General features: G+C 47.0%; 1 protein-coding gene across 1 annotated transcript; it reads left to right on the top strand.

Moving 5' to 3' along the window:
• Positions 1-11,037: 11,037 nt before the first annotated feature.
• Positions 11,038-22,579, top strand: SLC46A2 (solute carrier family 46, member 2). The gene is made up of 4 exons (XM_010843595.1): positions 11,038-13,179; positions 14,541-14,624; positions 15,011-15,167; positions 22,360-22,579. Exons 1-4 carry the CDS (start codon positions 11,748-11,750, stop codon positions 22,415-22,417), a joined length of 1,731 nt encoding a protein of 576 aa, XP_010841897.1. The 5' UTR covers positions 11,038-11,747; the 3' UTR covers positions 22,418-22,579.
• The last annotated feature ends 24 nt before the right edge of the window (positions 22,580-22,603 follow it).

The raw sequence follows: 22,603 nt of genomic DNA, 5'->3' as shown, positions 1-22,603 counted from the left end.
GAGTGCAGCACTTCCACAGCGTCATCTTTCAGGATTTGGAATAGCTCAACTGGAATTCCATCACCTCCACTAGCTTTGTTCGTAGTGATGCTTTCTAAGGCCCACTTGACTTCGTAGGATACTATATATAGTTCTCTGTGTAAAAAGCAAGACTTTGTTGTTAATCCAGTCTATATATAAAAGCTTACATGCGCTAACCCCAACATCCCACTCCATCCCTCCTCCAACCTCCTCCACTTTGGCAATCACCAGTCTATTCTCGGTGATTCTATTTCATAGATTGGATTCATTTGTGTCATAGTTTAGATTCCACATATATGTGATATCCTGTGGTATATGTCTTTTTCTGACTGACTTCACTTATGATAATCCCTGGTTCCATGCTGCAAATGGCATCATTTCGTGTTTTTGTGGCTGAGTAATATTCCATTGTATATGGTACTGCATTTCCTTTATCCATTCATCCATCAATGGATGTTTAGATTGTTTCCATGTCTTGGCTACTGTGAATAAAGTTATGGACATAGAGGTGCATGTATTTTTTAAAATTATAGTTCTGTCTGGATATATGCGGATCATATCATAATTCTATATTTAGTTTTCTATACTATAGAAGCTAGTTTCTATATAGTTTCTGAGGAGTCTCTATACTGTTTTCTACAGTGGCTGCACCAACTTAAAAGGAATTTTAACTTTTAAAGACTGGTTGGGGTTTGAATCTCCAAAGGTGAAAGAAAAGAGTAGTTATAGAGAAAGGAGATAAACCAGGAAGTGTGGTATAGGCAAAGCAAGAGCATAAACTCTCAAAGGTGTAAAAGAGAGGGCAAAACTCTGCATGGCTGATCAATAAAGTAGGCTGAGGACAGAAAACGTCCATTAGATTTAATGACATGGAATCAATGACCTCAGAAAATCCATTTTGTGACAGAGCTGAAGATAGAAAATTGTAGAGTTGAAAAGTTTGAATCGACTGTCTAGAAGTAAAATGGAAAGTAAAGTTTGAAGGGAATGGCAAAGTTCTGAACTTGTAATTTTGGAGGATGAAAGAGTGAGAGTTGACTGGAGAAATATCATAGGACTGCTGGGTAGCTTAGAGGGCCCATTTGAGATTGGAGTCAATAAATTTATAGTTCAAAATCTGCCTTATTGTTACACTTACAAGTCCTCAGCTACCTGAATACCAGCAGATAACCAGGTTCATCCAAGGTTGACATGCAAAGATAGAAAAACCAGAGAGTTTGATATATGGAAAAGTGTATTGCTAAAATGATGTAAAATCCAAGATGGGAAAGAAGGAAAAATCATACATTGATTTGGAATGATTTGGAAAGTCATACATTAATGTAGGAGTGAGAAGCTCCTGAAAAAAGAAACAATTAAGTAGAAATAGCTGAACAAGAAACACAGGAAAGGGGACTGTAGTCAGAATTTTGTTGTTCAGTTGCTCAGTCTTGTCCGAATCTTTATGACCCCATGAACGGCAGCATGCCAGGCTTCCCTGTCCTTCACTATCTCCCAGAGTTTGCTCAAATTCATGTCCATTGAGTCAGTGATGTCATCCAACCATCTCATCTTCTGTTGCCCCCTTCTCCTCCTGCCTTCAATCTTTCCCAGCATCAGGGTCTACTTCCAATGAGTCAGCTCTTTGCATTAGGTGGCCAAAGTATTGGAGTTTCAGATTCAGCATCAGTCCTTCTAATGAATATTCAGGGTTGATTCCCTTTAGGATTGACTGGTTTGATTTCCTTGCCATCTAAGGGACTCTCAAGAGTCTTCTCCAGCACCACAGTTTGAAAGCATCAATTCTTTGGCACTCAGCCTTCTTTACAACTCAAACTCTCACATCCATACATGACTACTGGAAAAACCATAACTTTGACTATATGGACTTTTGTTGGTAAAGTGATGTCTCTGCTTTTTAATACACTGCTGCTGCTGCTGCTAAGTTGCTTCAGTCGTGTCCGACTCTGTGCGATCCCAGAGATAGCAGCCCACCAGGCTCCCCCGTCCCTGGGATTCTCCAGGCAAGAACACTGGAGTGGGTTGCCATTGCCTTCTCCAATGCATGAAAGTGAAAAGTGAAAGGGAAGTCGCTCAGTCGTGTCCAACTCCTAGCAACCCCAGAGACAGCAGCTCACCAGGCTCCTCCGTCCATGGGATTTTCCAGGCAAGAACACTGGAGTGGGTTGCCGTTGCCTTCTCCAAATACACTGTCTAGGTTTGTCAAAGCTTTCCTCCCAAGGAGAAAGTGTCTTTTAATTTCGTGGCTGCAGGAACCATCCATGGTGATTTTGGAACCCAAGAAAATAAAGTCTAACACTGTTTCCATTTATCCCCCATCTATTTGCCATGATGTGATGGGGCCAGATGCCATGATCTTAGTTTTTGGAGTGTTGAGTTTTAAGTCAGCTTTTTCACTCTTCTCTTTCACATTCATCAAGAGGCTCTTTAGTTCCTCTTTGCTTTCTGCCATTAGGGTGGTGTTATTTGCATGTCTGAGGTCATTGATATTTCTCCTGGCAATCTTGTTTCCAGCTTGTGCTTCATCTAGCCTGGCATTTTGCATGATATACTCTGCACATAAGTTAAATAAGCAGGGTGACAATATACAGCCTTGACATATTCCTTTCCCAATTTTGAACCAGTCCATCCTTCCATGTCCAGTTCTGTTGTTTCTTGGCCTGCATACAGGTTTCTCAGGAGACTGATAAGGTGATCTGGTATTCCCACATCTGTAAGTATTTTTCATAGTTTGTTGTGATCCACACAGCCAAAGGCTTTGGCGTAGTCAATGAAGCAGAAGTAGATGTTTTTCTGGAATTCCCTTGCTTGCTCTATGATCCAATGGATGTTGGCAATTTGATCTCTGGGTTCCTTTGCCTTTTCTAAATCTAGCTTGTACATCTGGAAGTTTTCAGTTCACATACTGTTGAAGCCTCGCTTGAAGGATTTTGAATATTAGTTTGCTAGCATGTGAAATGAGTCCAATTGTGGGGTAGTTTGAACATTCTTTGGCATTGTCCTTCTTTGGGACTGGAATGAAAACTGACCTTTTCTAGTCCTGTGGCCACTGCTGAGTTACCCAAATTTGCTGGCATATTGAGTGCAACACTTTCACAGCATCATCTTTTAGGATTTGAAATAGCTCAGCTGGAATTCCATCACCTCCACTAGCTTTGTTTGTAGTGAGGCTTCCTAAGGCCCACTTGACTTCACACTCCAGGATGTCTGGCTCTAGGTGGATGGTCACACCATTGTGGTTATCTGGGTCCTTAAACATTTTTTGTACAGTTCTTCTATGTATTCTTGCCACCTCTTCTTAATATCTTCTGCTTCTATTAGGTCCATACTGTTTATGTCCTTTATTGTGCCCATTTTTCCACGAAATATTTCCTTGGTATCTCTAATTTTCTTGAAGAGACCACTAGTCTTTCCCATTCTATTATTTTTCTCTATTTCTTTGCATTATTCACTTAAGAAGGCTTTCTTATCTCTCCTTGCTGTTCTTTGGAAATCTGCATTTAGATGGGTATAGCATATTAAAAGGCAGAGACATTACTTTGCCAACAAAGGTCTGTCTAGTCAAGGCTATGGTTTTTCCAGTGGTCATGTATGGATGTGAGAGTTGGACTTGAAGAAAGCTGAGCACCGAAGAATTGATGTTTTTGAACTGTGGTGTTGTAGAAGACTCCTGAGAGTCCCTTGGACTGCAAGGAGATCCAACTAGTCCATTTTAAAGGAGATCAGTCCTGGGTGTTAACACCTCATGCGAAGAGTTAACTCATTGGAAAAGACTCTGATGCTGGGAGGGATTGGGGGCAGGAGGAAAAGGGGACAACAGAGGATGAGATGGCTGGATGGCATCACTGACTCGATGGACATGAGTTTGGGTAAACTCCAGGAGTTGGTGATGGACAGGGAGGACTGGTGTGCTGCAATTCATGGGATCGAAAAGAGTCGGACACGACTGAGTGACTGAATTGAAATGAACTGATCTTTCCTTTTCTCCTTTTCCTTTCACTTCTCTTGTTTTCTCAACTGTTTGTAAGGCCTTCTCAGACAACCATTTTTGCTTTCTTAAATTTCTTTTTCTTGGGGATGGTTTTGGTCACCACCTCCTGTACAGTGTTATGAACCTCCATCCAGAGTTCTTCAGGCACTCTGTCTACGAGATCTAATCCCTTGAATCTATTTGTCATTTCCACTGTATAATCATAAGGGATTTGATTTAGATCATACCTGAATGGCCTAGTGGTTTTCCCTACTTTCTTCAATTTAAGTCTGAATTTTGCAATAAGGAGCTCATGATCTGAGCCACAGTCAGCTCCCAGTTTTGTTTTTGCTGACTGTATAGAGCTTCTCCATCTTTGGCTTCAAAGAATATAATCAATCTGGTTTTGGTATTGACCATCTGGTGACGTCCATGTGTAGAGTCATCTCTTGTGTTGTTCGAAGAAGGTTTTTTGTATGACTAATGCGTACTCTTGGCCAAACTCTGTTGGCCTTTGCTCTGTTTCATTTTGTGCTCCAAGGCCAAACTTGCCTATTACTCCAGCCTAGATACTCCAGGTATCTCTTGACAGTCCCCTATGATGAAAAGGACTTTTTTTTTTTTTTTTTGGTCTTATAGAAGGTCTTGTAGGTCTTCATAGAACCGTTCAACTTCAGCTTCTTCAGCATTACTGGTTGGGGCATAGACTTGGATTAGTGTGATTTTGAATGGCTTGCCTTGGAAATGAACCAATATCATCCTGTCATTTTTGAGATTGTACCCAGGTACTGCATTTCAGCGGAGAAGGCAATGGCACCCCACTCCAGTACTCTTGCCTGGAAAAGTCCATGGACGGAGGAGCCTGGTAGGCTGCAGTCCATGGGGTCGCTAAGAGTCAGACACGACTGAACAACTTCACTTTGACTTTTCACTTTCATGCATTGGAGAAGAAAATGGCAACCTACTCCAGTGTTCTTGCCTGGAGAATCCCAGGGACAGAGGAGCCTAGTGGGCTGCTGTCTATGGGGTCACACCAAGTTGGGCATGACTGAAGTGACTTAGCAGCAGCAGCAGCAGCAACTGCATTTCAGACTCTTTGTTGACCATGAGGGCTACTCCATTTCTTCTAAGGGGCTCCTGCCCACAGTAGTAGATATAATGGCCATCTGAATTAAATTCACCCACTCCTGTCCATTCTAGTTTCAAATATTGATGTTCACTCTTGCCATCTCTGTGTTTGACCACTTCCAACTTACCTTGATTCATGGACCTAACATATCAGGTTCCTATGCAATATTTTTCATTACAGCATTGGACTTTACTTTCACCAGCAGACACATCCACAACTGGGTGTCCTTTCTGCTTCGGCTCAGCCTTTTCATTCCTTCTGGAGCTATTTCTCTGCTTCTTCTCCAGTAGCATACTGGACACCTACTGGCCTGGCAGGGGGTTTATCTTTCAGTGTCATATCTTTTTGCCTTTTCATACTCTTCATGGGGTTCTCAAGGCAGGAATGGTGAGTGGTTTGCCATTACCTTTTCCACGACTTTAGAGGTGGTACAGGTGCCATTGATGATCAGACTCAGGATCCAAGGGAGTTTGTGGCTGAAGAAGGGTAGACGTCACAAGAGATGAGGGGTCGTGTGCTTGGCTCCATCAAATCTTTTTCATTTGCAGCTGGTGGAAAACCCAAATCAAACTGGGATTGGGAAAGAATACAGAAACTTTTGTTATCAAAAAGTGAAGAGGTAGTTTAGGTTAGGCACAGCTCACAGGATGCCATCAGGGTCTAACTGTCCATTTTCCAGCTCTGATGTCCTTGATAAGGACTTCAATCTCAGGCAAGCTCTGCCTTAGTGAGAGCAAAACAGCTGCCAGCAACTCCAAGTTTTCATCCTTACCAGTCTAAGATGAGCAGAGAAAAATAAATGTCTCTTCCCTAACTATTTAAGCCAGTGTCCTGGGCCAATTCTTATTGGTCCAAATTTGGGTCATATTTCTATCTATGAGCCAGTCACTATGATCACAAGCACTCAGTGCTGTGATTGGCTAGAACTGAGTCTCATCTACCCTTGGAATGGTTCATCAGAGGGAAAATGGGGTGTAATATCAGAAGAAGAATCAGTGTGTCCTGGCTAGTGAAAACAGATGTCTTACTTCTACAGTATTGAGCAGGTTGTTCATCAGGCCATTCAGTTTAGGAAATGAGCTTGGGGTGGAGAGGAACCTCATTAAGCCAGAATCTTCGAAAGAGGAGTTATGGGCTGGCATTAGTGACTTCATGTGTAAAATAGAATTTGGAGTGTTAGTACCCACTCCAGTGTTCTTGCCTGGAGAATCCCAGGGATGGGGGAGCCTGGTGGGCTGCTGTCTATGGGGTCGCACAGAGTCAGACATGACTGAAGCGACTTGGCAGCAGCAGGACCAGTACAGTGCCTGTTGATAACTCTTCAGACTGAAAGATCCTTGAGGGCAAAGGGTTTGCCTCCTTGGTACCAAATAGTGGTCCTGATCCTCAAAAAATGCTGTAAATGATGGATGGATGATGAATGAATTAATGAATTAATTAATCACTGAGTTTGAAAATACCGCAGATAGAAACAGGCTCACAGTACTTGACAAAATGTTCAATAAATACATGTCTTTTCAAAATGTATCTCTTCTATTCAACTATGTCAGAAGTGGAACATTGTGAAAATAGCATAGACTTTGAAGTTAAACAAATCAAGATTTAACTTCTAGCTCTGTGTGAAGAGAATGAAGCAAATGACTTCACTACCCTAGGTCTCAGTTTTCTCATCTGTAAAATTGGGCAGGGCCACCAATTGGTTAGAGTGCCACGTAGAGGGGGAATGGCCAATAAAATAATTTCCCAAGGGGATCCGTGGAGTGCATTCATTATTTTGATAACTTATTATAGTCAAGGCCTAGCTCTCAGCCTGACAGAGTAAAAAACTTCATTTCATCAGCACATAAAGAGGGAAGTCATTTCCCAAAAAGAGGTCCACATTGACCAAATTAGAAAGGCAGAGAATTCAGAATACCAGTGTATTAACTTACTATGAGAAATTATTTATTCATATAACTAGCGTATCTTCTCCCTGTGTGCAGCTATATAAGATTGATTGTGCTCAGGCACGGGTACTCGGGCTGCCTCCTGCATGCAGAGGTGGCCCAGCCATTGGGAAAGTTCTTGGATGGTCACTGACAAGATTTATCTCTGTATCTTAGGATGAGTTTGTGCATCTTTGTTCATTACATAGTTAAGTCTTGAAAGGCATCTTCTTTCTTTCACTTGCATTGTCTTGGGAAAAGGCTCTTCTCAGCCCCTAAAACATCAGCAATAAAGAACACCTTTCCCATCAATGCAGGCTGCATCAGCCACCAGGGTCTCCTTGGCGGTCAATGTCAGACGGCTTAACTCCCGCAGTCCACAGCCTGTGACAAGCCCATCCCAGATTACAGCCAGTCCTTGGGAGACTGGTGTTCCTATGGTCTCTTTCTGCTCATGTGATTTCTGCCCAGTTACGTTAATCCAGACTTGAATCACAGCTCCTTCACCAGTTTCTACCAAAGTGAAAAATCCTACTCACACAATCCGTTCACAGGTAGACTTTTCTGTAGAACCAAGGAGGCGCGAGTGAGGTCTCAGGAAGCATTTATATACACAGGAGAGACTATAAGCTCTTTAAAGCCCTGTTAGACCTTCCTATTCTTTTAAAGTTCCTCTGACAGCCCTGACAAGGGAGTTCCTGTTCTCAACAGACCGGACTCTCACTTCCCCACATCTCCTGTCCACCTCCCCTCCTCCCCACCCCCTCTAAAACTCCCCAAACCACTCCCCCTCCCTCCAAAGCAGCAAGCAGTGGCTCTCCTGACTCAGGCACAGAGGCTCCACCCCTTCTCTGGTGCCTCCTCCACAGCTGAAACCCAGGCCTGGGGATTTCACCTTCTAAACAACCCAAGGCATTTTCCAAACAAAGACTGACTGTTCCTTTCTTTGGGGGTCGTCTGTTGAGAAAACAGATGTCCTGTTTGATTGAGAAGTGCCTGGGATACACATTCAATCAATAGATTTCATCCACCCCTCTGAGTCCTCTCCATTTGTTCATACACTGTTGATCAAGAAAGGTTTCATTATGACTTAAGTGTTTCTGCCCCTCTCCACATTCCTGCGCAGGTTGGGAGGACGCCCTCAAATAACATTCCCTGTCACCATATTTCCCCTATAGCTACAGGCTTTCAAAGACAAGTGCTAAATGCTGGCTCCCCAACTTCCTAGCTGTGTTATCTTGTGTGAATAACTTCACCTCTCTGGCCTCAGTTTCTCCTCTGACAAAATGAAGTGATTATAGTTTATCTATATTATAGATATAGATATAGAAACTATTATAGACTAGTTTATAGACTTTTGGCGTGGGGGGTGGGGGATGAAATTTATTCCTGTAGATTGCTTTGGGCGTGCTCAGTCACTTTAGTCCGACTCTGCGACCCTACGGACTGTAGCTGGCCAGGCTCCTCTGTCCATGGGATTTCCCAGGCAAGTGTACTGGAGTGGGTTGCTATTTCCTACTCCGACCCAGGGATCGAACCCACATCTCTTTTGTCTCCTGCATTGGCAGATGGATTCTTTGCCGCTGAGCCACCGGGGAAGCCCCTGTAAATTGCTTAGTACATAATACAGGCTCAGTAAATGTTGCTGCTCCTTTTTATAAGTCCCTTTTTTCTCAAATAGTATGACTTTATCAATGTAAAAAAATGAGAATTTAACCTTTGCAGTTGAATAAAGCCAGCCTTGTGCTAGAGACTAAAGTGTCAGGGTCAGGCCTCAACTTGGCTTAAGGGCTATACCTGCTGGTAGCCTAGACTACACAGGATGGCCAGGCATTCACTTAGCTATATCCTGCTTCAGAGATGGAGAGAGGAGTGGGACATGATGAAAGATACAGTGCTAACCTCAGTAGCCTAAACTGGGAGAGGCGCCAATTGCCCTGATAATAGTTCATCTCTGGGCCAGAGAATTCAGGTCCCAGGGCTGGCTAACACCATGATGACACAGCTCTCACTAAATGTGTCCTGGACTGGGCATGAATCTCTCAGAGGCCCCTCTAATTTCCCTGGTTTCACAAAGTATGGGAAGAAGTGAGAGCCCAGGGACGCTCCCAGACCTCTAGGGCTGTCTTCTAGGCTCTGTGGCCCCAAGAAAAGACAGACCTCTTGATTAAATCGCTAAAGTGATCCATCTGGTCCAGGCTGTTGTTCTGGTGGCCATATCTGATGGGTGAATACCATCTTCCTCCACAAGCTATCCATCCCGTGGAGCCTCTGCCCGTTACAGGTACAGGCTGGTCGGACTGCTTTGTTGTTGTGGCCTCTGGAAGAACAGGGTTAAGAATGGAGTGGGAGAGCCAGGCATGGGTTGGGTGAAACCAGCACCTCCCAAGGTGGGCCTCTGTGACGGAGTGCAAGAGGGCAGTGTGGGAGTTTTGAGGGACTGCCCGGCTTGTAAGGGAGACAAGGTGGGACGTTCTCTTTGCAGAAGGCAGAGCTGACTGGACCTGGACACAGGGCCCTGAGCACAGGGAGGGGTAGAGAAGATTATAGCTCATCTAAAAACTGTCTAAAGGGTGCACATCTACACGAAATCGTTTAGAGTTTAGTCCCTACTCCCACAGGTACATTATCCTTTTGACTTTATAAACTCTCCATGCAGATCTGATCCTCCCTTGTATGACTTCAGGTTCCTGCTTGCCTGAGCTGCGTCGGGGTTAAGCAGACAGGGAGAGAGCTGGAGTGTTCTGACTTTCCACCCCTGGGGATGATCCTGAAGAAGAAACGTTGCTCTCTGTGCTGCTCCTTTGCCCCAGTACCACCCATCGCCCTGGTCCTCTTTGCAGGAGTGTGTACAGGAAGCAAGCAGCCAGGGAAACCCGTCTCCACCTATCCAAGGCAGCGAGCCCATGAAATGGAAGAACTGCAAAGAAAAGAGAAAGGGTCCTGGGGACTTTACTCAGAAGCAAATAATCCTGGTGACTCTTTTTGTGGAATCTGCCCCTGCCGGAGTCCAGTTTAGCATCTGTAGGGACATGCCGGGCTGACAGGACCTCCCCGTCTCTTTCTCGGTCCTGCGGTTTGAGGCCAAAGCCTCCAGGCTGGGACCTATGCTGGCCTGGGTCCTGTCCTGGCTCCAGGCACATTAATTCAGGTGCTCAAGCAGGACTCTTCTCTGAGAGGTCTTTGGTATGGAAGAAGGGCTAAGCATAGCTTCTCCTGAGGTTTTTGTTTGTTTTTTAATTATGGTAAGAATACTTAACATGAGAGCTCCTCTCTTAACAAACCTTTACATGTATAATGTTATTGACTATAAATACAACGTTGTACAGCAGGAGCTGTATGTAGCTTAACTGAAACTTTATGCTTGTTGATTAGTAATTCCCCATTTCTTCTTCCCTCTACCCCCATTCCTGGCAACCACTGCTCCACTCTGACGATTTTAGATACCTCATATGGGAAATCATGCAGTATTTGTCTTTCTACAACTGGCTTATTTCACTTAGCATAATGTCCTCAGGTTTGATCCATGTTGACACAAATCTCAGGATTTCTTTTTTTTTAAATTTTATTTATTTATTGGCTGCATCGGATTTTAGTTGCGGCATGCAGGTTCTTCACTGGGTCATGCAAGATCTTGTTGCGGCGCCCAGACTCTCTATTTGTGGCACATGCAGGCTCAGTTGCTCCTCAGTAGGCAGGATCTTAGTTATCTGACCAGGGACTGAACCCTCATCCCCTGCATTGCAAGGCAGATTTTTAACCACTGGACCACCTTCTTCTTAAAGGCCAAATAACATTCAGCTATATTTATATACCACATGTTCTTTTTCCACTCATCCATTAATACACATTTAGGTTGCTTCTGTATCTTAGCTATTGTGAATAGTGCTACAATGAGCACAGGAGTGCTAATCTCTCTTCAAGAACCTAAAAATAAACAAGTGGGACTACATCAAACTAAAAAGCTTCTGCACAGCAAAAGAAAAAATCAACAGAGTCAAAAGGCAATTTACAGAATGGGAGAAAATAATGCACATCATATAGGAAGTTAATCTCCAAAATGTGTCAGGATTTCTACAATTCAGTCATAAAACAAAAATGTGTCGGCTTAGACAAAATAAAAAAAAGTTCTTTGGACAGAGATTTCTCCAAAGACAGACAAATGGCCAACATTCATATGAAAAGATACGCTAATCGTTGGGGTAATGCAAATCAAAACCACAATGAGGTATCACCTAATTCCTCTCAAGATGGCTATACCAGAATAGATATAGAGGTGATGGTGAGCCTGTGAGACACTAGAGCCCTTGTGCACTGTTGCTGTGAAAGCAAAGTGGGGCAGCTTCAATGGAAAACGATGTTTCCTCAAAAAAATGAAAGCAGAACTATCCTATGACCCAGCAATCCGGCGGCTAGGTATTTATCCACAAGATTGAAATCAGAGAAATTAGCGCTCCTGAGGGTTGATTGGTTTGTTTCTCTCGAAGTCTGGCGCTACCCGGGCTCCCTACAGCATGTAGGTCCCCGTTGCTTTTAAATCCCTTAAATAAAACTTCACTGCCCTTCCCCTCCACTGATCCCAGGCAGATTCCTAGGCACCCCACTGCTTATTCCAAACTGCCTTCCAGGGCCAAAATTTTGCTTCCTGCCCGGGGGACTCCAGCCAGGCCTGGGCAAGTCCCAGGGGAGAGCGCCCAGCGACATGCGCGCGGATCAGAGCAGCGTGACGCGAGCCGAGACTCGCTGTGCGCTCCCCAGACGCGTGGCTTCCCTGGGCCGCTGCCAGTCCCGCTCCCCCGGCAGGGGCGGAGCGTGGCCTTTTTTGGTCCGGGGAGGAGTGGCTGCGGTCCGGGAGGTCACCGAACCGCAGGGCGGGCTGCTGTCATTTGCGCCCTGTGCTCGGGTTCAGCTCGGCTCACCCGGTTCCCATGAGAACCCGGAGCCCCAGCCCTCGGGAATAGCAGCCGCAGCGCCAGCCCGCCAGTGCCTCCATCCCCCTATCAGAGGCCCTATCATGTGCCAGGGGAGCATCTGCCCGTGGCGGGACCCCCTGCCTCGCCTCCAGGTGTGGACCTGGATCGAGCCTGTGGTGGCCTCCACGCAGGTGGCCACCTCCCTCTACGACGCGGGGTTGCTCCTCGTGGTGAAAGCGTCCTTCGGAGTCGGGACCTCCTCTAATCACAGTTCCAGCCCGTCGCCTCGGGGGGCTCTTGAGGACGAACAGCAGAGGGCCATCTCCAATTTCTACATCGTCTACCACCTGGTGATGGGCCTGACGCCCCTGCTGTCGGCTTACGGGCTGGGCTGGCTCAGCGACCGCTACCACCGCAAGGTCTCCATCTGCGTGCCCCTGCTGGGCTTCCTGCTCTCCCGCCTCGTGCTGCTGCTCAAAGTGCTGCTGGACTGGCCCGTGGAGATCCTGTACGCAGGGGCTGCGCTGACCGGACTGTGCGGCGGCTTCTCTGCGTTCTGGTCGGGGGTCATGGCCCTGGGATCCCTCAGCTCCTCCGAGGGCCGCCGCTCCCTGCGCCTCATTGTGATTGACCTGATCCTGGGCTTGGCGGGGTTCTGCGGGAGCATGGTCTCGGGACATCTCTTCAAGCAGATGGTCGGGCACTCCAAGCAGGGCCTGGTGCTGACCGCCTGCAGTGTAAGCTGTGCCACCTGTGCCCTTTTGTACAGCCTGTTCGTGCTGAAGGTCCCCGAGTCCAAGGCCAAACCCCGCAAGGCCGTGGATATAGTGCCTGGCACTGTCGGCAGGTATGACACCCTGGATCCTGATCAGACAGACAAGCAGAGTGTGGTGAGGCCCCCTGCACCTCCTGCAACGGCTAAGCCCAAACAAATCATCATTGGCCTGCTCTTTGTGGGCGCCATCATCTATGACCTGGCAGTGGTGGGCACCGTGGACGTGATGCCGCTTTTTGTGCTGAGGGAGCCTCTGAGTTGGAACCAAGTGCAGGTGGGCTATGGTATGGCTTCAGGGTACACCATCTTCATCACCAGCTTCCTGGGCGTGCTGGTCTTCTCCCGCTACCTCCAGGACACCACCATGATCATGATCGGAATGGTCTCCTTTGCGTCAGGAGCCCTCCTCTTGGCTTTTGTGAAAGAGACATACATGTTCTACATTGGTGAGTCCGGCATTCTTGGGGAGGCAGGACGAGGACACTGCTGATCCCCTAAGTAACGGGGCGTACACCCGAGGTGCTGTGGTCTGTCACAGCTCAGCACCAGAGATTACGTCTGTACCTAGGAGGCACAAGGGACAGAGGATTATGTGCACCTGAGTTTGGCTGTATTGTGCTATCTGTGTTGCCCACTGAAATGTAATCAGAGTGTAATCTAGGAAGTCAAGGAAGAGATGGTCAGTGGTGCTGGGAGTCAGGAGAGGCTTTAGGATGGCCCTGAGTGGAAGAGATGGGGTTGAGTTTATCTCCCCGATTTAAAAGGGATAAAACATTTTCAAGTAATCCAGCTGAAAAGGTCCTTTAATTAAAATCATTTCAGGTCAAGCACAGGCTTTTCAAAAAGAGAAAAATCCTCCATAAATGCCTTCCACAACCAATATAATACATTCCCTCAAGGAAGCAGAATGAAGTTTCTGAGGACACAGACAACCACAAGCAGAGCACTCTGGAACAGGGCTCTAATAGAACTTTCTAGAGTGATAGAAATGTTCTGTAACATTTCCACCTAAAACAATAGCCATTAGCTGTGTGTGGCTATGAAGCCCTTAAAATGTGGCTAGTGCAACTTGAACAGAATTTTTCATTTTATTTCATTTAGGTAGTCATATGACTTGCCAGTGGCTAACGGAACAACTCTAGACAGTTCCCAGAGACCACCCTTTGACTGAGGTCACACAGCTCAGAAAAACATCTCACAAAATGGCTAGATTACTTTTAGCCAGCTCCCAGTTAAACAGGCCAAGTGCAAGCCTGAGTAACCTCTCCTCTTCCCTCCCCATCACTTATAGCCACGCCCACCCCACCCCACCCCTTCGCCACACACACACACACACACACACACACACACACACACATCAGAATGATGAACAGGGCTACAGGGAAGAGCGGGGTGTAGTAGCTGTGGTAGTGGCACACGTTTCTGGATGCAGCTTGCCAAAGCTACTGGGACTGCGTCTCAGAGATGATGTAGGGTGAGGGCAGACACCTCCCTCCTGGGAGGCAAGGAGCTGAAAGTCACTTGAGTGACATCAGCTCCATTTCCTTAGAAACCACTTAACTCTGCCAATAAAGACGCCCTTCACCGCCTGTCACCATGTCCCAGGTGCCTTGCCACCTTCAAGATCGGTCTGCAGCATCTATAGCTCCATCTGGGAACTCAGGGAGTCAGCCTGCCCTGGGGCAGGGTGGGGCCACGAAAGGACTGTGGGAGGCGGCTTCTAAGGGAGGTTTTCCTGTTATTCTGATTTACTCTTTGGCCAAGGCTGGGCTCCAGTGAGGAGTGTTCTCATGTGCTTCTTTTCCAGCTCGGGCCATCATGCTGTTCGCTCTCATCCCTGTCACAACCATCCGATCAGCAATGTCCAAACTCATCAAGGGTTCCTCTTATGGTGAGTGAAAGGAATCTGAGAGGTTTCAGAGCCACTTCGTTTGAGGCACAGGGTTTGGACTGACAGAAGGCACAGGAGAGAGCTCCAGCAGCAGCCTTTAAGACACTGGGCACACATTAGTGTCCATCCAGGGCGGAAGGAGTGAGAGCAGGAGCAGGGAAAGACTGGGAAAGTCTGCCATTGAAAAGCCACAAAGGAAAATACTGCCACCCACGGGCCATGGGAAGAGCCAACTGGATGGAGGCCAGAATCCTGGTAACATGAGCCGTGAACACAGAGGGAATCAGGGAAGGGGAGGGGGCTCCGGAGAGCCTCCCAGAGACTCAGCTATCAGGGAACACGGAGCGACAGCACAGTAACCTCGGTAACCTCGGTCCCTTCCACAGGAAAGGTGTTCGTCATCCTGCAGCTGTCCCTGACGCTCACTGGGGTGGTGACATCCACGCTGTACAACAAGATCTATCAGCTCACCATGGAGAAGTTCATCGGCACCTGCTTTGCGCTCTCCTCTTTTCTCTCCTTCCTGGCCATCCTGCCGATTGGGTAAGACAGGAGCAGTTCCTGCTTTTTGGGCTGGGGCTGAGGTCAAGGACTGTTGGAGCCTTTCCAGCCTATTATCATAAAGTATTTACTTTTCACATTTACACAATGGGTTCTGAGTAGGCTCTCCCACTAAGAAAAACTTCTCCTGTGCCCCCAAACTAGTAATCTGGTAATTTGGGAATTCCCTAAAGTCATAAGTAATAAACAGAGGGCCTCAACATGCTGGCTCACTTCCTGGCAGTTTTGTAATAGGAGCCTCATACACTTTCTTGTAATCAGAGGCTGGGATAAAAAACCCTCTCGAATCACCCAGACCTCGTTGAGTCTCCTTTAGGTGACAGTCATCCGGCCTCACTTTCAAGTATTCTTTCTTCTCTGTATCTTGGGAGGGCTTTGAGCACCCCTGCAGGACATGGTAATTCCTCTGAGCTCTCTGGGGAAATCGTCTCATTTGTAAATCAAGAGTGCTTACCTCCTGGGAGATAACAGGCAGGAGGAAGGCTGGAGATACAAAGGCCTGCGGGGAGAGTTGCCAGCTGAGGTTATCACCAATATAGACCACAGGAAATAGTCTGGTCTTCAACCAGCCCCATTCAAAAGAAATACAAAACCACAAGCACAAGCCATATTATATGATTTTACATTTTCTAGTAGCCACGTTTAAATACAACACGAGTAACAGGTGAAATAATTTTAATAATATATTTGATTTGGCCCAATAGCTCCAAAATGTCTTTGTAATCAACCTACAAAATCAATGAGTTCTTTTGAATTAAGTCTTTGAAATCCCGTATGTATTTATACTGACAGCACATCCCAACTTGGACTCCATTTGAAGGCGAGAGTTCAGAAGCCAATGTAACTAGTGGCTACATATTAGACAGCCGAGCTTTGGTCTGTTTAGGCCCTTTTCTCACGCTTGTATCAATCCCACAGAGGAGAAAGGAACACAGTAATGATATTGACAATAAGATACAAAGGACATGATACAGATTTGCTTTTTAAAGGGACCTGCTTGGTAGCACACTGGAGCCCTCCATATCATTAACGGTGGTGTTGTAGGCTGCAGAGTAGAAGGGCTGAAGGCAGGTTGGGAAAAGCTAAAGGTAGGCTGGAAAAAGTGGGAAGCGGATGGTGAAAAGGGCTGCCTTTGGATTCTCGCATCACATTGTATAGCTTGATGTGCTTGCATAGAAAGTTGAGCTTCCTAAGACAGAAGCCATCAATCATGAGGGTTCTTTGATTTCACAGTTGAGAGAATAAGATCAAACAGATGAGAGAATTTGTGCAAAACACCAGACTTGATTACCAGTGCCATCGCTGGCCAGTTTTCATTTTCAAACTGTCCAGGCCTTAGGCCTTTTCATGTGCCCCTGTTTTCATGAGAGTCTTGGCTGAATGGGTTGGGCTTAGCTAGACCTGACCCACAATGCAAACTTCTCTGGAGTGCCAGCTCTTTGTCCAAGTGAGTAGTGGATTAATAACTGTGCCACTTGGAAGTTACCCAGTTCTGTTTGATTGGCAGTTGCTTGAAATAGGCTCTTTGACCTAAACAGATCAACAAAAACAACAAAAGAAAACAAGTCTGACTAGACTAGTTAACATCTCATAGCTAGAGAGATAAACAGACAAATGAAAGCAATGAGAATGTGCAATAAATGGTTCCTTTCTACAGTTCCATTGCTTTCCCTTTTTAAAGCGCCTTTGGGGTATGTGAAGCAGGTGGGCTGCTCTCACCCCAGCTGGGGACACCTCACCCCAGTGGACCTGGGCCCCGTCCTACAATGTGTGCATGGAATTTTAAGATATACAGGATCTTCATCATCTTATACCACAGAAGCTGGGTCAGTATCTTGAACCAGTCGTAAGGAGTAATGATTACATGAATTGAGGCACTCAAGTAGATGCCTCTGTTGGAGACATTTAGCAGTAGAGGGACTCACGTGCTCACAAAGCCTCCTTTGCCTGCTGTACATTGGAATCACTTGGAGAGATTTAAAAAACGACGACTGTCTGGATCCTACCTGCGGAGATTCTAACTCAGTTGATCTGGGATATAGCCTGGGCATGGGAATTTTTTAAAGCTCTCCAGTTTATTCGGATGTATAACCAAGGTTGAGAACCTTTGGTAGAAAGGGAGTGTTTCTAGTACTTTTCCCTCCACAAAGTCACTAAATGAACAAAATCTTGAAAAATTCTTTCAAGAGGCCACGGCTGCACCACCAATCATTAAGCATGATCAACAGGAAAGACCAGTAGAACTCTCAAACTGCAGAAAGAAGAGCTACATTCCAAAGACAGAAAAGCCCAGGAAGACATGTCACAGCAGGGAGTGGAGGAGGGCAGAAGGTGGAGAGGAGAGGTTGCTGAGCCCAGCTGCCAACAGCTCAATTACAATAAGTGACTGTGGCCCCAGCCCTTCCTGGTACCGAAGTGAGCCAACTTCACGGCACTGTGAGAACCTGCCCTCTCGTCCTCACTCTTCTTTATGTGCAGCAGGGAGATGCTGAGGGAATGTCTGTCTGGTTCTGCCCATCCGCAAGCCCCCAACCCCTTGTCACACATGCACTCAGCTGCTGCCTGTGGTTCGTAGATGCCATCAGAAGCGAATGGGCTCATCTTCTTCAAAGTAGACCTCTAAGCCTGAGTTCTTCTGCACCCATCCTGATCCCCTCCCTCAATCTCTCAAAGATAGTAATAGCAGACATGTAAACAGCCTTGATTATGTGCCAGGCACTACTTTGAATGTTTCATATGTTTTAACCTTCTCAAACAATCCTCTGAAGCAATTACTATTTTATGCCCATTCTGCAGATGAAGAAACAAAATCTAAGGTGTCATGTAACTTGCCAAAGGTTACACAGTTAATAAGGGACAGTGGCAGGATTTGAACCCGGGAAGTTGGTTCTTAGTCACTATTTGACAGTGTGTCTCAGAAAAGTCCCTGGGTATCTGGATGCCACCTCTTTTCTCCCCTTAGAGTTCACTTGTACTACTTAGCAACTCCATCTCCTGAGTTCTTCCTATCAGAACTGACACGTGGTCTGCTACCCTCTCGCCTCCTCCTCCCCCCAGCCATGTTCTCCAGTGCTGGTCTGCATTTGCTTACTTCTCGTTCACTTTGAACCCACTCCAGACTGACTTCCCTGTTCAATGCCTCCAGGGCTGCGCTGAGATCCGACTTCCTCACAGCCGAGTACACTGGACTCCCTGCCATCCTCTCCCCATTGGTTCTCAGTGGCCCGCAACACTGTGGGTCACTCCTTCCTTGGAAGGCACTTGTCACTTGGCTTTCTTAACACCTCCTCTCCTGGGTTTCTCCTACCTCTCTGACTTCTCTACAAACCTCCACATGGAAGAATTCTTTGGGGCTCAGATCTGGGTTGTCTTTTCACTTCATCGTCTTGAAGTAATCTAAATTATTTTCAAAATTTCAAATTACCATCTCAGTTTCCAAAATTGCATCCTTGACGCCCTCCTAACATCTGCTCCCCTCCAGTCTTGCCCACCCCATTAAATGGCATCACACTCAGCCAGGAAAGAAATCTAAGAGTCACCAAAGTCCTCCTGTTTCTTCATCTTCCCGTACCTCCCATCCATCAAGCCTCATTGATCCTACCTCCAGTATATGCCTCAAACTACTGTGGCTACCCCTAGTCCAAATCACTTGGGGAATCAACTTCGCCCCTGAGCCAATCTCCCCGCATCCATCCACCCTCTTTTTACCAGGTGGCCTGAGAAACTTCCTTAGAGTGGACACCAGTTCGCATCATCTCCTGCTCAGAGCTCTGTACTTGGCTTTCACGGTTCTTAGGAGGAGCACCACTGTCTCACGGAGGACCACAGGTCCTGCGTAGTCCAGCCTCACCCTCTTCTCCAGCCTGCTATTCCTGCCACTCACCACCCTCCCCTCTCCGCTTCAGCCCCAGGAGCCTCCCCCTCACGCCCTTCCCCGTTCCTTACCCACATGTCCCTTTTTCTTTGGCTGGGCTGGGTCTTTGTTCCTGCAGGGCCTTTTCACTGCGGTGGCTTCTCTCGTCCGAGTGCAGGTTCTAGGTCACGCGGGCTTCAGTAGTTGTGGCTCATGGGCTTAGTTGCTCCTTGGCATGTGGGATCTTCCCAGACCAGGGATCAAACCTGTGTCTCCTGCACTGGCAGGTGGATTCTTTACCACTGAGAAGCTGGACACCTCACACGTCTGTCTTAATATAGCTAGATGTGGTCTTAACTTGAACACCATTTTCTCAAAGAGGATTTGAGAAAATTCCCTTCCCAATCTAAGTTAGATCCTTCTATGATATGCTCCCCTAGCTTCCTATGGAGAAGGCAAATGGCACCCCACTCCAGTACTCTTGCCTGGAAAATCCTATGGGTGGAGGAGCCTGGAAGGCTGCAGTCCATGGGGTTGCGAAAAGTCAGACACGACTGAGCGACTTCACTTTCACTTTTCACTTTCATGCATTGGAGAAGGAAATGGCAACCCACTCCAATGTTCTTGCCTGGAGAATCCAGGGACCGGGGAGCCTGGTGGGCTGCCGTCTATGGGGTCGCACAGAGTCGGACACGACTGAAGCGACTTAGCAGCAGCACAGCTTCCTATACTTTTCCTTCAGAGCATGGCAGTTGATGATTACTTAGTGATTTAATTTTCCACAGGCTCCCTGAGGGCAGGAACCATGCCTGTTTGACCTTGTACCCTGTGTCCAGCAGAGAGCTTAGTGCATAAGCAGTACTCAGAGTCTTTAATGAAAGAACAATCTGACAGAGGGTATGACACCAGCACTACTGACCACCCAGGAGCTGCCTGTTGAGCTGCCATGTCAGGGGTTGGCCACCACCATGATCAACAAAAGTTGATCAACAGTCAATCTAAGGAAGAAATAGAAAATTTTAGTCCTGCTAATCCAAGGATTATAACCCAGAGGGAGACTATTTCAGGAAAAGCCGAGTGTTCTACCTATAAGATGCCAAGGCACAGTTACAGTTCTATGTTTGTGAGACAACGTATTGTGGAGGGGGTGGGGGATAAATTAAAAGAGTTTGGGATTAATATATACACACTGCTGCTGATGCTGCTAAGTTGCTTCAGTCGTGTCCGACTCTGTGCGACCCCATAGACGGCAGCTCACCAGGCTCCTCTGTCCCTGGGATTCTCCAGGCAAGAACACTGGAGTGGGTTGCCATTTCCTTCTCCCATGCATGCATGCATGCTAAGTCGCTTCAGTTGTGCCCGACTCTGTGTGACCCTATGGACAGCAGCCCAACCAGGCTCCTCTGTCCACGGGATTCTCTGGGCAAGAGTACTGGAGTGGGTTGCCATCTCCTTCTCCTATATACACACTGCTGCTGCTGCTGCTAAGTCACTTCAGTTGTGTCCAACTCTGTGTGACCCCATAGACGGCAGCCCACTAGGCTCCCCCACCCCTGGGATCCTCCAGGCAAGAACATTGGAATGGGTTGCCATTTCCTTCTCCAATGCATGAAAGTGAAAAGTGAAAGTGAGGTCGCTCAGTCGTGTCCAACTCTTAGCGACCCCATGGACTGCAGCCTACCAGGCTCCTCCGTCCATGGGATTCTCCAGGCAAGAATACTGGAGTGGGGTGCCATCTCCTCCTCCTATATACACACTACTATATATAAAATTGGAGAAGGCAATGGCACCCCACTCCAGTACTCTTGCCTGGAAAATCCCATGGATGGAGGAGCCTGGTAGGCTGCAGTCCATGGGGTCACTAAGAGTCAGAAATGACTGAGCGACCTCACTTTCACTTTTCAGTTTCATGCATTGGAGAAGGAAATGGCAACCCACTCCAGTGTTCTTGTCTGGAGAATCCCAGGGAGGGGGGAGCCTGGTAGGCTGCCGTGCATGGGGTCGCACAGAGTCGGACACGACTGAAGCGACTTAGCAGCAGCAGCAGCAGCAGCAGCATGTATAAAATTGGTAAACAGGGGCCTACTGTATAGCACAGGGAACTCAATATCTACTAACCTATAATGGAAGAGAATCCAAAAAAGAATATATATATCACTTTGCTGTACTCTTGAAAAAAACACATTATAAATGAACATACTTCAATTTTTAAACATTTCCCAAGAGGGACCGGGGCAGGACAAACCCAAGTAACATACTGACAGTTTACATAGTCCAACAAGGTGAGCGGTGGGTCGAGACCTATTACAAGATTGAGACAGGAATGTTATTTCCCAGGGGGTACTGCCACCAGGAAGAAATTCTTTTTTTTTTTCCCCCAGCGAGTAGGAATTCCTGCATCTTCTAAGGGGATCAAGTTAACACAATGCAGGTGCACAATACACTCTAAAGCGGAGGAGATAGTTACTCAAATGGGCAGAGAATCTTAATGTTGAAAAGTTTTCTTGTCCTGCTTTAAAATAATCCACCAACCGCGGGGCTCTGCTGTCATGGTCCCACAGCTGGGGTGAGCTGTGGAGTCGGGCCTGGAACAGTTCATGTGGTCCTGGGCTGCCTGCCTCTACTCGCCTCTTGCCAGCTCTGACATACAGTGAGCTTTAAGAATAGTGAGTGCTCCTCCCTGGAGAGCCCTGGGGCTCACAGAGGGTAGGGAATCTGTGTTTGGAAGTTTCTACAAAGCTTTTCCTTAGAAGGATTTGGATTTCTGCCCACACCCCACCCACTAGCTCCAGATGTGGTCCATCCATTAGGAAGAACTGTGTTCCAGCTTAGAACCTGGGGTACCTAGAGCTCAAACAGTTGAGAAAGAGAACACCAGAGGTTAAAGGACATGCCAAACGTCACAGATTCCAGACTTCAAAACAGCTCTTCATTCCTAGGCGTCCATTTCATCTCCCAGTATTTTTAAACAATGTGATGATTTATGGAAGAGAGAAAAGGGCAATGCAAAGGCAGAAGGGGATGCAGCGAATTCCGCTTGGGATGAGTGAAGCTTGAGCTTGAGGTCCACATGGGAATGAATCATCAGACAGAAGTAAGATGGAAAGAGGCTCCAAGAAAGGGAAAATGTAGATGCAAATGGCTCTCCATATTATGGGACAGGAAGGAGGCTGGAGTGAGGGAAATTCTCTGGGGCCACTTTCCTCCAGAGAGTACAGCGGTTCTGCTGCCATGATGGACAGAGTCTCCGAGAGATGGCTAGAGACCCTCCCTCCCCATTCCAGCTGTTCCCCTATAATTCTCTGTTGTAAATTCTTACAGCATCGTGGCCTATAAGCAAGCCTCGTGGTTGCAGCCTGAAGACATCACAGAGAAATGAAGGTGCTGATCTGCGGGAGCCAGAACACCAGCAACGGCCAGACTCCCTCTGAAGACCAAGGACGGGACCAGGAACTGGTGTCCACAGTAATCCATTGCTCAAGGAACCCAAGTTCCGGTCAGAGTCGGCCTCAGAATGACTTGCTGTGGCTCAGGGGTCCTGGGTGGGTGGGGGAAAGCACTTAAC

The sequence above is a fragment of the Bison bison genome, unplaced genomic scaffold (genome assembly GCF_000754665.1).
Source record: "Bison bison bison isolate TAMUID 2011002044 unplaced genomic scaffold, Bison_UMD1.0 scf7180017864183, whole genome shotgun sequence".
NCBI lineage: Eukaryota > Metazoa > Chordata > Mammalia > Artiodactyla > Bovidae > Bison > Bison bison.
The sequence above is the reverse complement of the archived record's forward strand: the minus strand, read 5'-3'. Positions and strand labels throughout refer to the sequence as shown.